This window comes from Mustela nigripes, chromosome 14, assembly GCF_022355385.1.
Source record: "Mustela nigripes isolate SB6536 chromosome 14, MUSNIG.SB6536, whole genome shotgun sequence".
Taxonomy (NCBI): domain Eukaryota; kingdom Metazoa; phylum Chordata; class Mammalia; order Carnivora; family Mustelidae; genus Mustela; species Mustela nigripes.
Genome location: NC_081570.1, coordinates 19,028,368 through 19,039,545, shown reverse-complemented (window position 1 = coordinate 19,039,545; position 11,178 = coordinate 19,028,368). Strand labels below are relative to the sequence as shown.

Below are 11,178 nucleotides of genomic sequence, written 5' to 3'. Positions count from 1 at the left end.
GGGAAAGGAAGACAGTGGCCCTATGTGAGGCTGCCAATGATCAAAGTCCTGGTTTGAATGGTCCCTTCCTTTATTGTCCTCAATTCTGGATTTTTCCTGTCTCAGCCCATTCATAGCTAGTAACCAAAGAGTGCAGCAAATCTCCAGGAATGGGGGCCTTTTCGGGCCAGCAGACCCACATTTCTGGAGCAGACCCCTCCCCAGAACTCCCCAAACATGCTGTTCCAGGCTCCCAGATCTAGCCTGGATCGACCTCTGGGGGTCGATGGTGGAGATGATCATAATGGAGTTAGTACTGATTCAGTAGTGGTTTTAGTGGCTGTCGTTTATTGAACACTTCCCTATATGCCGGGCACTTTACCATGCGTTTTATGACCATTTCAAAAATATTTTGATCACCGAGGGGTGCAGCTGTGGTTCGGGGAAGTTAAGTGCTTGCCCAGGGTCACACAGTGAGCCGGGAACTTGCATTCTAAAAACCCAGGCGCTTAACTCGGCGCAAGCCCGCCCCGCCCCCTTCCTCAATAGCTGCTCTCTAAGCCAACATCACGACTCCTTTAAATAACGTTTTGGCTTTATTCAGCAGGTTCTCCGATCTCCCACCCCAGGCTTCTCTCCCCAGATCCGGCCTCCACAGGGGCCACATAGCTGCCCCCTCCCCCTCGGTCGTCTGCTCTGGGAAGGGCCTTCCGAATAATTCTGTCCCATCCTCCCAAGGTTCGCGGGGGGGGGGGGGGTACCAAGAATCCAGAGGGAAGGGCTTTCCTAAAGGCACCCGGCGCCTCAGAGACAGGGCGCCCCTGCCCGTGCCCGGGTCCAGCCCTGCATCCACCCCTTAGCCCTCCCGGGACCCTGGACCCCGGACCCCGGACTCCCCCGGAGCCCGCTCCCGAGCGGCCGCGATCACACCTCGGACTCGCGCGGCGGGCCGCGGGCGCGCTGGCAGCCGTACAACCACTGGATGACGCGCGCGTTGCGCTCCACCACCGACACCGGGGGGCGCCCGTCCCGCGCCGAGCCCGCTGCCTCCGAGCCGCCGCCGCCGCCGCAACCACCGCCACCGCCGCCGCCAGCTCCGTCCGGGCGATCCGTGTCGCTGTCGCTGGACGTCCAATCGCTGGCGTCCCCAGAGCCTAGCGGCGGCGACGTTCCGGGCTGGGAGCTGGCGTCGGCGCCCCAGCTCTGCGGAGAGAAGCGCTCAGCGCCCAGCACCTCCACCAACGCGCGCTCCAGGCCGCAATAGTTGAAGAAGCGCTCCTTCTCCGACAGGGGTAGTGAGCATGTGGGGCACAGCGCCCGCTTTCCTGCCGCTTCCGGGGCATCTTGGGGCGCGGCCCAAACCCCAGGAGCCGCTGGTCGCTCTGTTGGGCTCGGACTGCTGGAGGTGGCGTCTCGGGGGGCGCCCAGGAAGAGGCGCCTCACCAGCCCCTGGCCCTTGGCGTTCTCTTTGTTCACCGAAGCCTTGCAGTCCCGCTTCTGGCGGTAGAAGATGAGGGAGTCAGGCCTTGGCAGCCGCCTGCCGCTGCTCCGGCGGGCGGGCCCGGGCGTCCTGGGCGATGCAGGGGGCCCCAGCTCATTGCAGGGGTGCGGGGTGAGCGGTCCGGGACCCCCACGCAGAGCGGGCTCCTGGCGTCGTGCTATCACTTGGTGGGTCTTGACATACTTGGCTTTGTCGGCCTCCAGCCTCTCCACCGCGCTGGGGGTGCGTCCCCTGGACGGGGTGGAGGGAGAGGCCAGGATCATCTCAGCGGAGCTGGACAGGATTGTACCCCATAAGCCACTGGAAGTAGGCAGCTAGTTGAGGAGCCAAGAGTAACTGGCCGGAGCTTCCTGGTGCCTGCAGGGAAAGAGGAATGGTCAGGAAGAGAGTCCCTGAACTTCTCCTGCCGTTGGTCCTGGGAATAGGATCAGCCAGCCACCCCTCCTCCATCCAAATCAGCCGGTACCGTCCTTAAGGGGCAGAGAGGCTCAGGCTACCCCTCCCCCTCTCTATCCCTCAAAGACATTGAGCAGGGGCGCCCTGGCCACCCAGAAACATGCTCCTTTGAGGATGCCCCAATCTGGCCATAGAGCCATGCCAAGCAAGCATCAGCAAGTGGGACACTTGGAAAAGGAAATGGGGCTGGTCCCGGCTCAGTTCCCGAAAGTGGCCTCAACCGGAAAAAATACCTCTTCCCAACCCAGCAACTTTGAGTCCAAGACAAGAAGGCTCCCCAGCCACAGGCCGGCTCCAGCAGGGCCCACCCTTCCCGCCCCCAAGCACCCGAGGTCAGGGATATAACCACAGGGTAGGAGCCTCCGGTAATCACAGCCAACTGCCCTGCCCAGTCCCAGCTGGGCCACAGGGAAAGAGACAGAGAGGTGGCGACCAGGTCATGTCACCCAGCCACCTCCCACCTCTGTACCCCTGCCAAGGGAATTCCACAGTGCCCGCCTGTGAACACCACCTTGCCTACCTCTGCATTTCCATTTACAGAAAAGGAAACTGGTAGAGAGGAAAGGGCTTGCTCGGGTCTCTACTGAGAGGTAGGGGCTGGGATTGAAACCTGGGTCTCTAGCCTTGCAGTGCAGAACTAGTTCAGATGGCCTGTCTCTCTGTCCCTCTCATGTTTTGCTTCTCTTCTTGCTGCTATAATCCCAAGCACTTTCCATTAGACCTGGGCCCTTTGCCTCACTAAAAAGTTCCTTCCACAGATTCTTCCCAATTACTGGCACTCCCAGCAATCTGCCCTCAGGGTCTCTGTCCTCTTCTCATCCTGAGACCCCCCCGTGACCCTTGTCCGCCATCTCCTCTGCCACTGGGGAAGGGGACCAGAAGGGGTTGTAAATCAAGAGCTGATGATGCTGTTGGCAGTAAGAGAATGGGCCACCCACAAGGCTCAGCACAACCCCTCCCACCCCTGCTCCCTCCTCCCTGAATCCTCCATTCAGTTGAAAGGGACATAGAAATTTTGGGGGCTGAGAGGACCTCCAGTCAGGAGGTCACAAAAGAAAAGAACTTTCCAGGACAGGGGGAGGCCAGAGACCCTGCCAAACCCCCCACTCCAGAGTGTGTGTGTGTGTGCACGTGCACACACACGCACACACACGCACACACACATCCCTATCTAGTGTCTAGTAAGTCAGTCCATAGGTAGTTGGTGACTGGTGACTGCGAACGCAGGCAGCCAGGAGAGCTTGGCAATGACCTCCCTCCTGGCTCCCAAGAACTATACCAGGCAATGGGTCCGATTCCAAGGTCCCAAGAGGGCACTGTGCTTATCTGACCTTATGGGTATGCTCCCGTCCCTTTCCCTCTTCCCAGCCCTGAGCAGCAAGGCTATAAAAAGTCCCTAAACACAGGGACTAAAATAGTCTGCCATCCACCGTCTCTTCCTGCCTCCTGGGTTGGCCCTGATGCTCGACCACAGATGTTCCGCCCTAGAAGCCTGGCAGACATCCTTGTGCCCTCCGTCCCCTTTGCTCACCTTCTCCCAGTCCTGTGGTTAGTGGTCTGAACTTTGACCACAGCTTCAGATCTGGACTTGGTGGGGTGGGGGAGGGCGGGAAGCATTTGGTCACTGGTTTGGTGCCAGCGTCCCTGCCCTTGGGTCCCCTTCCCACCCCAGCCCTGGGCTCGGGATGCACTCACCTCTGTGCCCTCACTGAGGCTAGGCTTGCAGCAGGGGTCCCTGGGCAGGACCAGACAAGGGCAGGAGGGACAGTAAGGACTGGAAGTAACTTTGGTGGCAGCCAAACTCCACTCTCCACAGGAAAAGGAGAGAGAGCCTCCACACCCGCCCCTCCAGATTAACCCTTGCCTTCCTGACCTGGAGCCTGGTCTCCAGTTAACTCCTTCCTGGTCACAGTCTCAGTACTGGAGAGGACCTTCAGACCAGGTCCAGACCCTTTATTTTATAGATGGTCATACAGGCCCTGACAGGGTAGGTGATTTGCAGGGAGGCACAGCAAGGTTGGGGTACAGCCAGGACCCAAACAAGGTCTCCTGATTCCCTAGCTCCCTCCAGAGGCCTGGGGTAGGGATATGCTAGTCATGTGAGGTCAGCCCCCTCTGCTAGGCCTTGGCAGAACCTCTTAGTTAAAAGACAAGGTAGAGCAGGGTTCTAGCCGATTGTGCTTGTTTTCCTCTGTAGCAGGTTTAGGCCTGTCCTGGCTGGGATGTGTGGAGGGTGGCAGGCCTGCTCTCCCTAGGGGTGAGGCCAGGAATCTGCAGCCCAAGGGTGGGGTCTTTGGTGCTGCGGATGGACGTGCAGGGCGAGCCTGTCCTAGCATGTCATGTCTTGGCACGACAGTCACCTTGGAGCCCATTGGAGGTGCCTCTGCCCAAGGTCCTCTGATGGCCAATGGGATTGGCTGGGAAGAGGGAGGTAAAGGGATGATTCCGGGGCCAAGCCCGTGTCTTTGGCCTCCTTTCTGCTTTGCCCCACTGGGGACTTCTCAAGGTGACATCTCATGTCTCAAGGCGAAGCCCTGTCCCCACAGCGCTGGTGTCAGGTAATTTCCGCCCCCATCTCTCCAGTAACCTGCAGCACCCAGAGCTCATAGCTCAAAGCCCTTCCCAACAGGCCCCTGCCCCACCCCTAGCTGGCCACTTTCCACAAACCCCTTTCCTTCCCTTGTAGAACTGTGAATGTTTGCAAAGCACATTCACACCTGTGCTCTTGGATCTCCTTTGTTTCTCCTAAGAACTCGGAGAGGGGGGGGGGGGACTTGGCGGTAGGGGTGACCACCCCACCTGAAGGATGAGGAAATGGGATCTTGCCAAAACCCAACTCTGAAACCACCCGCCGCTTTATGCTGCACCCTCTGCCTGTCAGGTAAGGTAATGAGTTTGAGAAACCAGGAGGCCCATTTGCTGGTAAGAGATTTTAATCACATAGTCAAGGGAAGGTTTTTGGGTTTTTTTGTTTGTTTGTTTATTGGTCCACGATAGTTCCATATTGCATCCTGATGCTATCTATCTTTGCAAAATATTTTTATCTAGGGGCGCCTGGGTGGCTCAGTGGGTTAAAGCCTCTGCCTTCTGCTCAGGTCATGATCCCAGGGTCCTGGGATCGAGCCCTAAATCAGGCTCTCTGCCCAGCAGAGAGCCTGTTTCCTCCTCTCTCTCTCTCTCTCTCTCTGCCTACTTGTGATCTCTGTCTATCAAATAAATAAAATCTTAAAAAATTTTTTTTTTTTATCTACATGCTCACAATTCATTCCTGGGACAATCTTTGGGGAGTAGGGGGTTTTACTTCCCCATTTAACAGCGGATAATACTGAGGCTTAGAGATGTGAAAGGATCCATCCAAATTCACACAATGAGACTAAGAGTTAACTTTTTTTTTTAACAGCTAACTTTTATTGGGGGATTAACATATGCTAGGTGTTGTTCTGTGATTAACACATTTAATCCTCAAAACAACCCAGTGAAACGGTACTTTTATTCACCTAATTTTACAGATGTGCAGGCCCCTAGCACTGAGATCTGGTTGTGAAGGGGTTAAGCATGGAGGCTGGGCAGGGCCCAGCTGGGCTGCTGTCAATGGCAGGAAACCTGGCCTGTGAGGGAGGGGGAGGATGGGGCTGTTGTGTCTGACTTGATGCAACCCCCATCCCTTTGGTCTTAAAGGAGCCTCCAGGTTGGGTGGAAGGGCAGCCAGAGTAAGGGTTGGAGGGGGGCAGGGGACTTCTCAGCTCTTTTCTAGGGACTAAGACAGAGTTTGGGCTACAGAAAGAGGGGATTCAGAGTGGAACACAGGTGCCACCCTGGGGCAGCCCCGGGTCTGAGGACGGTAACTGGAAATGACCCTGCCTCCTTGTGCACTCTGTTAGAGTCAGAGAGGGAGCTCCAGGCCTCAGAGCACCCAGTTAGAGAGGGGAGACACAGCTCTGCCCTCAGCAGTCCAAGATGGGGGGTGTCTGAGGGGTGACAGTTCCCTGTCCCAGGATGCCAGTGGACACATACTGGCAGAGAGGCTCATGAAGGAGAGGTCAAACTAGATCGGCTTTCTGGGTAAAAGAGGCCCCCGTACCCCCCCACAAGGAGTTAGAGGGGATCGGTTGTGGGGGTTGGGGGAGATCATGAGGTGGAGATCCAGCAGCCCGCCTGCTGGGCTCTTGGTCATACTTGCTATGAACCGGATCCTCTGTCTTTCTGGTCATGGATCCCTAGGGAGATCCTTAAAGTGGCTCCTTCCGGTGCAAGAGCCAGGACTTTGAGCCCGTGGGAGGCCAAATCTGAGAGAGGTTTCCTTCCTATTTCCGAGCTCATTGAGCTCATTCCCGGACCACCTTGATGATCAATTGGAATGGGTCTGAGTCAGAACCGGCTCCTTCCGGAGGAGAGAGTTGGGGGGAAGGGGGTGTAGGCTGGGGGGCAGCTCTGGTCAGTGTCGGGAATAATGAGATGGCTCAGGAAGGCCTTCAGATCCAGCCCCAGACCCCAGACTAAGGGCGGGGGGGGGGGGGGGGCCGTCCGCCCCCCCCCCCCCCCCCCCCCGCGGGGGGGGGGGGGGGGGTTGGCTGTTCTGCCCGCCCCCCCCGCCCTTAGCAGCTAGCTACGGCCCCCCTCACCCCAGCCACAGGCACCTCAGCCCTATCTTTCATGCTAACCCTGGTGTGGCCGCTCACTGGCACCGTGGCCTGGAGCACAAGCTTAACCTCTTTGAGTTTCCTTCAGCGTAAAATGGGAATGACAAGACTTAGCTCTTGAGCGGCAGGAGGAAGTAGTGGCTGCGGTGACTGGGAAAGCCTCTGGTGCTGTAAAGAGCTCATAAATGTTAGACGAAACTGCCTTTTAGCTCCTGCCCAGCCCCGACACCTTCCCGACACCTCTGGCCCAAATCCTTTCTCTAAGTCCGCAGTCTCAGCTGCTGTCAACAAATCATCCTGGACACTGCAGTGAGCTGTGAGGTCAGCAGATAGGTCAGACATGGTTTCTGCTCTCAGGGAGCTTGGCCTGCTTAGGGGCTGGGGGTGGGTGGCGGTGGCGGTGGACAGAGGCATGACAGACTGATCACAGCTCCAGCCAGGGCAGTGCTTCTGTGACAGAGGCCAACAACGCAGGGGACAGCAGAGGACATTTGTTCTTCCAGAGAAGCTGGGGGCAGGGAGGAAGGGATTTCCGGTCTGGTTGGGAGGTGGGGGGTGGGTGTTGGGGGAGGGCCCGTGAGAGCTGGAGACCTAAAGACAGCAGGAGGGCCAGGGGGTCAGTGAGGGGGTGTAGGGACAGGGAGCGGGGAGAAGGGAGTGCAGGAGAGGGACAGAGACAGAGGGAGAGAGAAGGAGGAGAGGATTAGCAAGGGAGAGGGGCTGGGGGTTGCTGAGAGGGAATATGGGGTGAGGAGAAGGGAGAGGTTCTGTGAGGAGATGTGTGAGGTGGTGGGGGTCCTGAGAAGAGGCAGCTCCGAGGAGAGATAGGGCTCTGGGTGGGGTCTGGCTTAGAGAGCAGGAGGGGCTCACGCTGTTGTGGGTACCAAGGGAGGGACCCCTCCGCTGGCCCTATGCACCCCCACAGAGATTAGAGCAGCTACTGTGCAATTCGGGGCCTTCCGTTTAGGAAAGAATCTCAGCCACAACAATAGCCTGGCTCCAGCTTCTCCCGGTGAGAGGTGCGGCCTCTGGGCAGAGCTGGCGCCCCCCGCACCCACTGCGGGAAGTGGGGGGATGGCGGTGGGGGGGCGTGGAGAGGAAGGTGTCGTTAAGGTTGTTTGTGGAGCACCTCCGCGTTGCCAACCAACGAAGTGAATAAGAGATTGGATTTCTGCTCTCTCAGTACGTGGGGCATGGTGTTAGAATGAGGAAGCCAAGTCTATGTACTGTGTGCCCTGTGCAGGGCGCTTTGTGCAGTAAACCCCCCACCCCCCACCCCCTGTCCCTGCTTCTCACCAAATGCCATGTGAACGCGGTGAGGGAGCAGCCCGGGTCAGAGAAGTATCTCAGCTGGGTCCACAGCTGGCAGCCAGAGAGCAGGGCCTGCAGAACGAGCTCCCAGCTCCCTGCCCAGCAGAAGGCAGTACCTGCAGCATCCGGTCCTGCAAGCGAAGCCCGGAATGAGGGCAGCCCCAGCTGCGGTGCTCACTGCCTCCACCTCCGCGTCCACGTCTTCTTCAGCACCTCCATCATCCCCACCTCCCAAAGCTGTCCTAAGCAAGGTGCCTCCACATCCAGTACCAGGAACAAAACCCATCCTGTCTCCACCTAGTGCAGGAAGGAACATGTGGGCAAGAAACGGGGGTTCTTGTGGAATGCAGCGGCAAGAAATCTACCCTCCGGCAAGTATTGACAACTATGAGTTCATAATGACATGTTGAAAAATGCGGCTTGATTTTTTATTTCCTTTTTTTTTTTTAAAGATTTTATTTATTTATTTGACAGACAGAGATCACAATTAGGCGGAGAGGCAGGCGGGGGGGGGGGGGGGGGGGGGGGGGTGGAGCAGGCTCCCTGCTGAGCAGAGAGCCCCACGCAGGGCTCGATCCCAGAACCCTGGGATCATGACCCGAGCCAAAGGCAGAGGCTTAAACCCACTGAGCCACCAAGATGCCCCAATTTTCTTTTTTAACACAGAGAAAGTCATGAAAATATCAAACATGACAGAACTTAATTATTATTGAACATATATGGGTATTTTGGTCAAGGGATAGCAATACTGGATGAGTAAGAAAATAAAGATGTGACTAATTCACAAATTGTTCCATCTTTATCCCATAAAATCTATTTTTCTTGCTTTGATTTGAGCAAAATTACCAAGTATGTTGCTATAATGAAAAGTTGCAGAGCTACTGGCTGGCTCAGTCATTAGAGCATGTGACTCTTGATCTCAGTGTTGGGAGTTCAAGCCCCAAGTGTAGAGCTTACTTAAAAGGACAAAAAATAAATGGAAGAGTAAAATGCATTGTTTAATATTGCAATATAGTCTTTTTTTTTTTTTTTTTTTTTTTTTTTTTTAATCAGAGAGAGAGGGGCGGAGAGAGCGAGCACAGGCAGACAGAATGGCAGGCAGAGGCAGAGGGAGAAGCAGGCTCCCTGCTGAGCAAGGAGCCCGATGTGGGACTCGATCCCAGGACACTGGGATCATGACCTGAGCCGAAGGCAGCTGCTTAACCAACTGAGCCACCCAGGCATCCCTGCAAGATAGTCTTTAGCCATAATATGTTAACTATTGCAAAATCCATCTACACATCGGAAGGTTTGAAGTGGAGCAAGAAAATGGATGTTCAGTACTTGCTGGAAACAGTCCATTCTCACTACAGCACTTCCAATCTCTGAGAGGAAGGATTTGACCAGAGAACTAATTTGTCTCACCTAAGGTCCATCAACACTCAGTCTTCTCCATGTCCTGAACCGTGGTTGGCTGTGATGTCAGCAGAAGTGCAAAGTGTCATGGTATATGGATGAGGTCGACTTCTGATTCAAGGACATAGAGCAAGAGGTGTGGAGAAGTGTTTGTTTCCCCAGGGCTGAATGGTGTCAGCTATGAAAGCAGATGGTGAGGATTACAGCTTATGCTGTGTAGCACCGAGATGCTTGTATGGTCTTAATAAATGACTTTAGGGGCACCTGTGTGGCTCAGTGGTTAAGCCTCTGCCTTCAGCTCAGGTCATGATCCCAGGGTCTCCCACTCCCCCTGTCTTGTAGGGGAGTATTCCCTCTCTCACCGTCTCTCTTTCTCTATCAAATAAATAAATGAAATATTTTAAAAAGAATAATAATAAATGACTTTTGGGAAGATTTTGATATCATGTCCCCTTTGAAGGGCATGGATCCCTCTAGCTAGTTTTTTTTTTTTTTTTAATTTTATTTGTTTATTTGGCAGAGATAACAAGTAGGCAGAGAGGCAGACAGAGAGAGAGGGGAGGAAGCAGGCACCCTGCTGAGCAGAGAGCCTGATGCAGGGCTCCATCCCAGGACCCCGGGATCATGACATGAGCTGAAGGCAGACGCTTAACCCACTGAGCCACCCAGGCATCCCTACCTCTAGCTAGTTCTAAGGGTGGCACTGAGCTATGGCCAGGAAGCTGCTGTGTCACACTGAACATACCCAATGGTGGGGACATACCTTTCTGTACGTGAGGAGGGTAATTCACAAAGAAGGTGAAGGTTGAGAGCTAGGCTGATACCCCAAAAGGTGAGTATTATAACCATCACCCCTAATATCAACCTCGTATTGTAACTAACATCTTAGTGTTACCCCTGAATTCTAATCATCCACTCCTTCCCAGTCATTGTCAGCTTCTCCATGGTTCCTAGCACTGTAAACATCTGTGAGTTTTGCCATTCAACAATTGCTCTCATCCTACCCTGACTTTGGCCACCTGTGCTCTCAGAGTGGCGTAACTTGACTTGGAGCAGGGTGCTTGACCTAGGCTTGGGTCAAAAAGCCTATCATGTTTCTTTGGCCCCAATATTTCATTTAAAGATGGATATGTAACTCAATTACAGCCAAGGGGACTTTTGCTGAAACTGTGGCAACAGATCTCTCTCTTCCCTATAATGCAAGAAGCCCAGAGGGTCCAGCCTGCCCAAAGACTGAGTCAGCAGAGAAGGAGCAGCCCTGAGAGTCAGAGCCAGAGAAAACTGACCTTGAGGAGGGGGCCTTCTATATCTGGTCATATCTGAAGCAAACTAGTAGGGAAGCCAATACCTTTCCTTTTGGCTTAACCATGCTGGGTTGGTTTTTCAGTTACTTACAGTCAAAATAAACCAGAAGGAGATAACTTTCTCTCCAGAACTGTGTTACCTTCATCACAGTGCCTGTAGCATGGGCAGTGAACAGCCTTCCTTTGCTTACTATCACAACCCATCTCTACGCTAATTTCTCTGGAATGCTCAACAAATGCCTCCAGGTTTTTTGTTGTTGTTGTTGTTGTTTTTTGTTTTTTTTTTTTTCAAAGCTGACTTGAAAGAGCAGTTGAAGTTCTCATAAGGGGTCAGGACACCAAAGTCCTGGTCTTGGCTTTGACACAAACTCACTCTTGGTCTGGAGCAAGTCACACTCTCTTGTATTTCAGGTTCTGATATGTTAAAAGGAAGAAAGTAAATTTGACCATGGCGCCCCAGTGCTATTCCTTGGTGGATTCCAAATGGCTACATAAAACTACCTGCGGAGCTTGCTAACAAGACAGATGCCAGACCTCTGCTTTCTGAGAACCTAATTTAGTAGGTCTAGTGGAGAATCAAGAAGGAAAGAAT

General features: G+C 54.4%; 1 protein-coding gene across 1 annotated transcript; it reads right to left on the bottom strand.

The window, feature by feature from the left end:
* Positions 1 to 556: 556 nt before the first annotated feature.
* Positions 557 to 3,725, bottom strand: FAM110D (family with sequence similarity 110 member D). Its single transcript, XM_059375527.1, has 2 exons — positions 3,632 to 3,725; positions 557 to 1,837 (listed from the first exon to the last, which is right to left on the bottom strand). The coding sequence occupies exon 2, from the start codon at positions 1,741 to 1,743 to the stop codon at positions 904 to 906; it is 840 nt and encodes a 279-aa protein (XP_059231510.1). The 5' UTR covers positions 1,744 to 1,837; positions 3,632 to 3,725; the 3' UTR covers positions 557 to 903.
* Between the last annotated feature and the right edge of the window lie 7,453 nt (positions 3,726 to 11,178).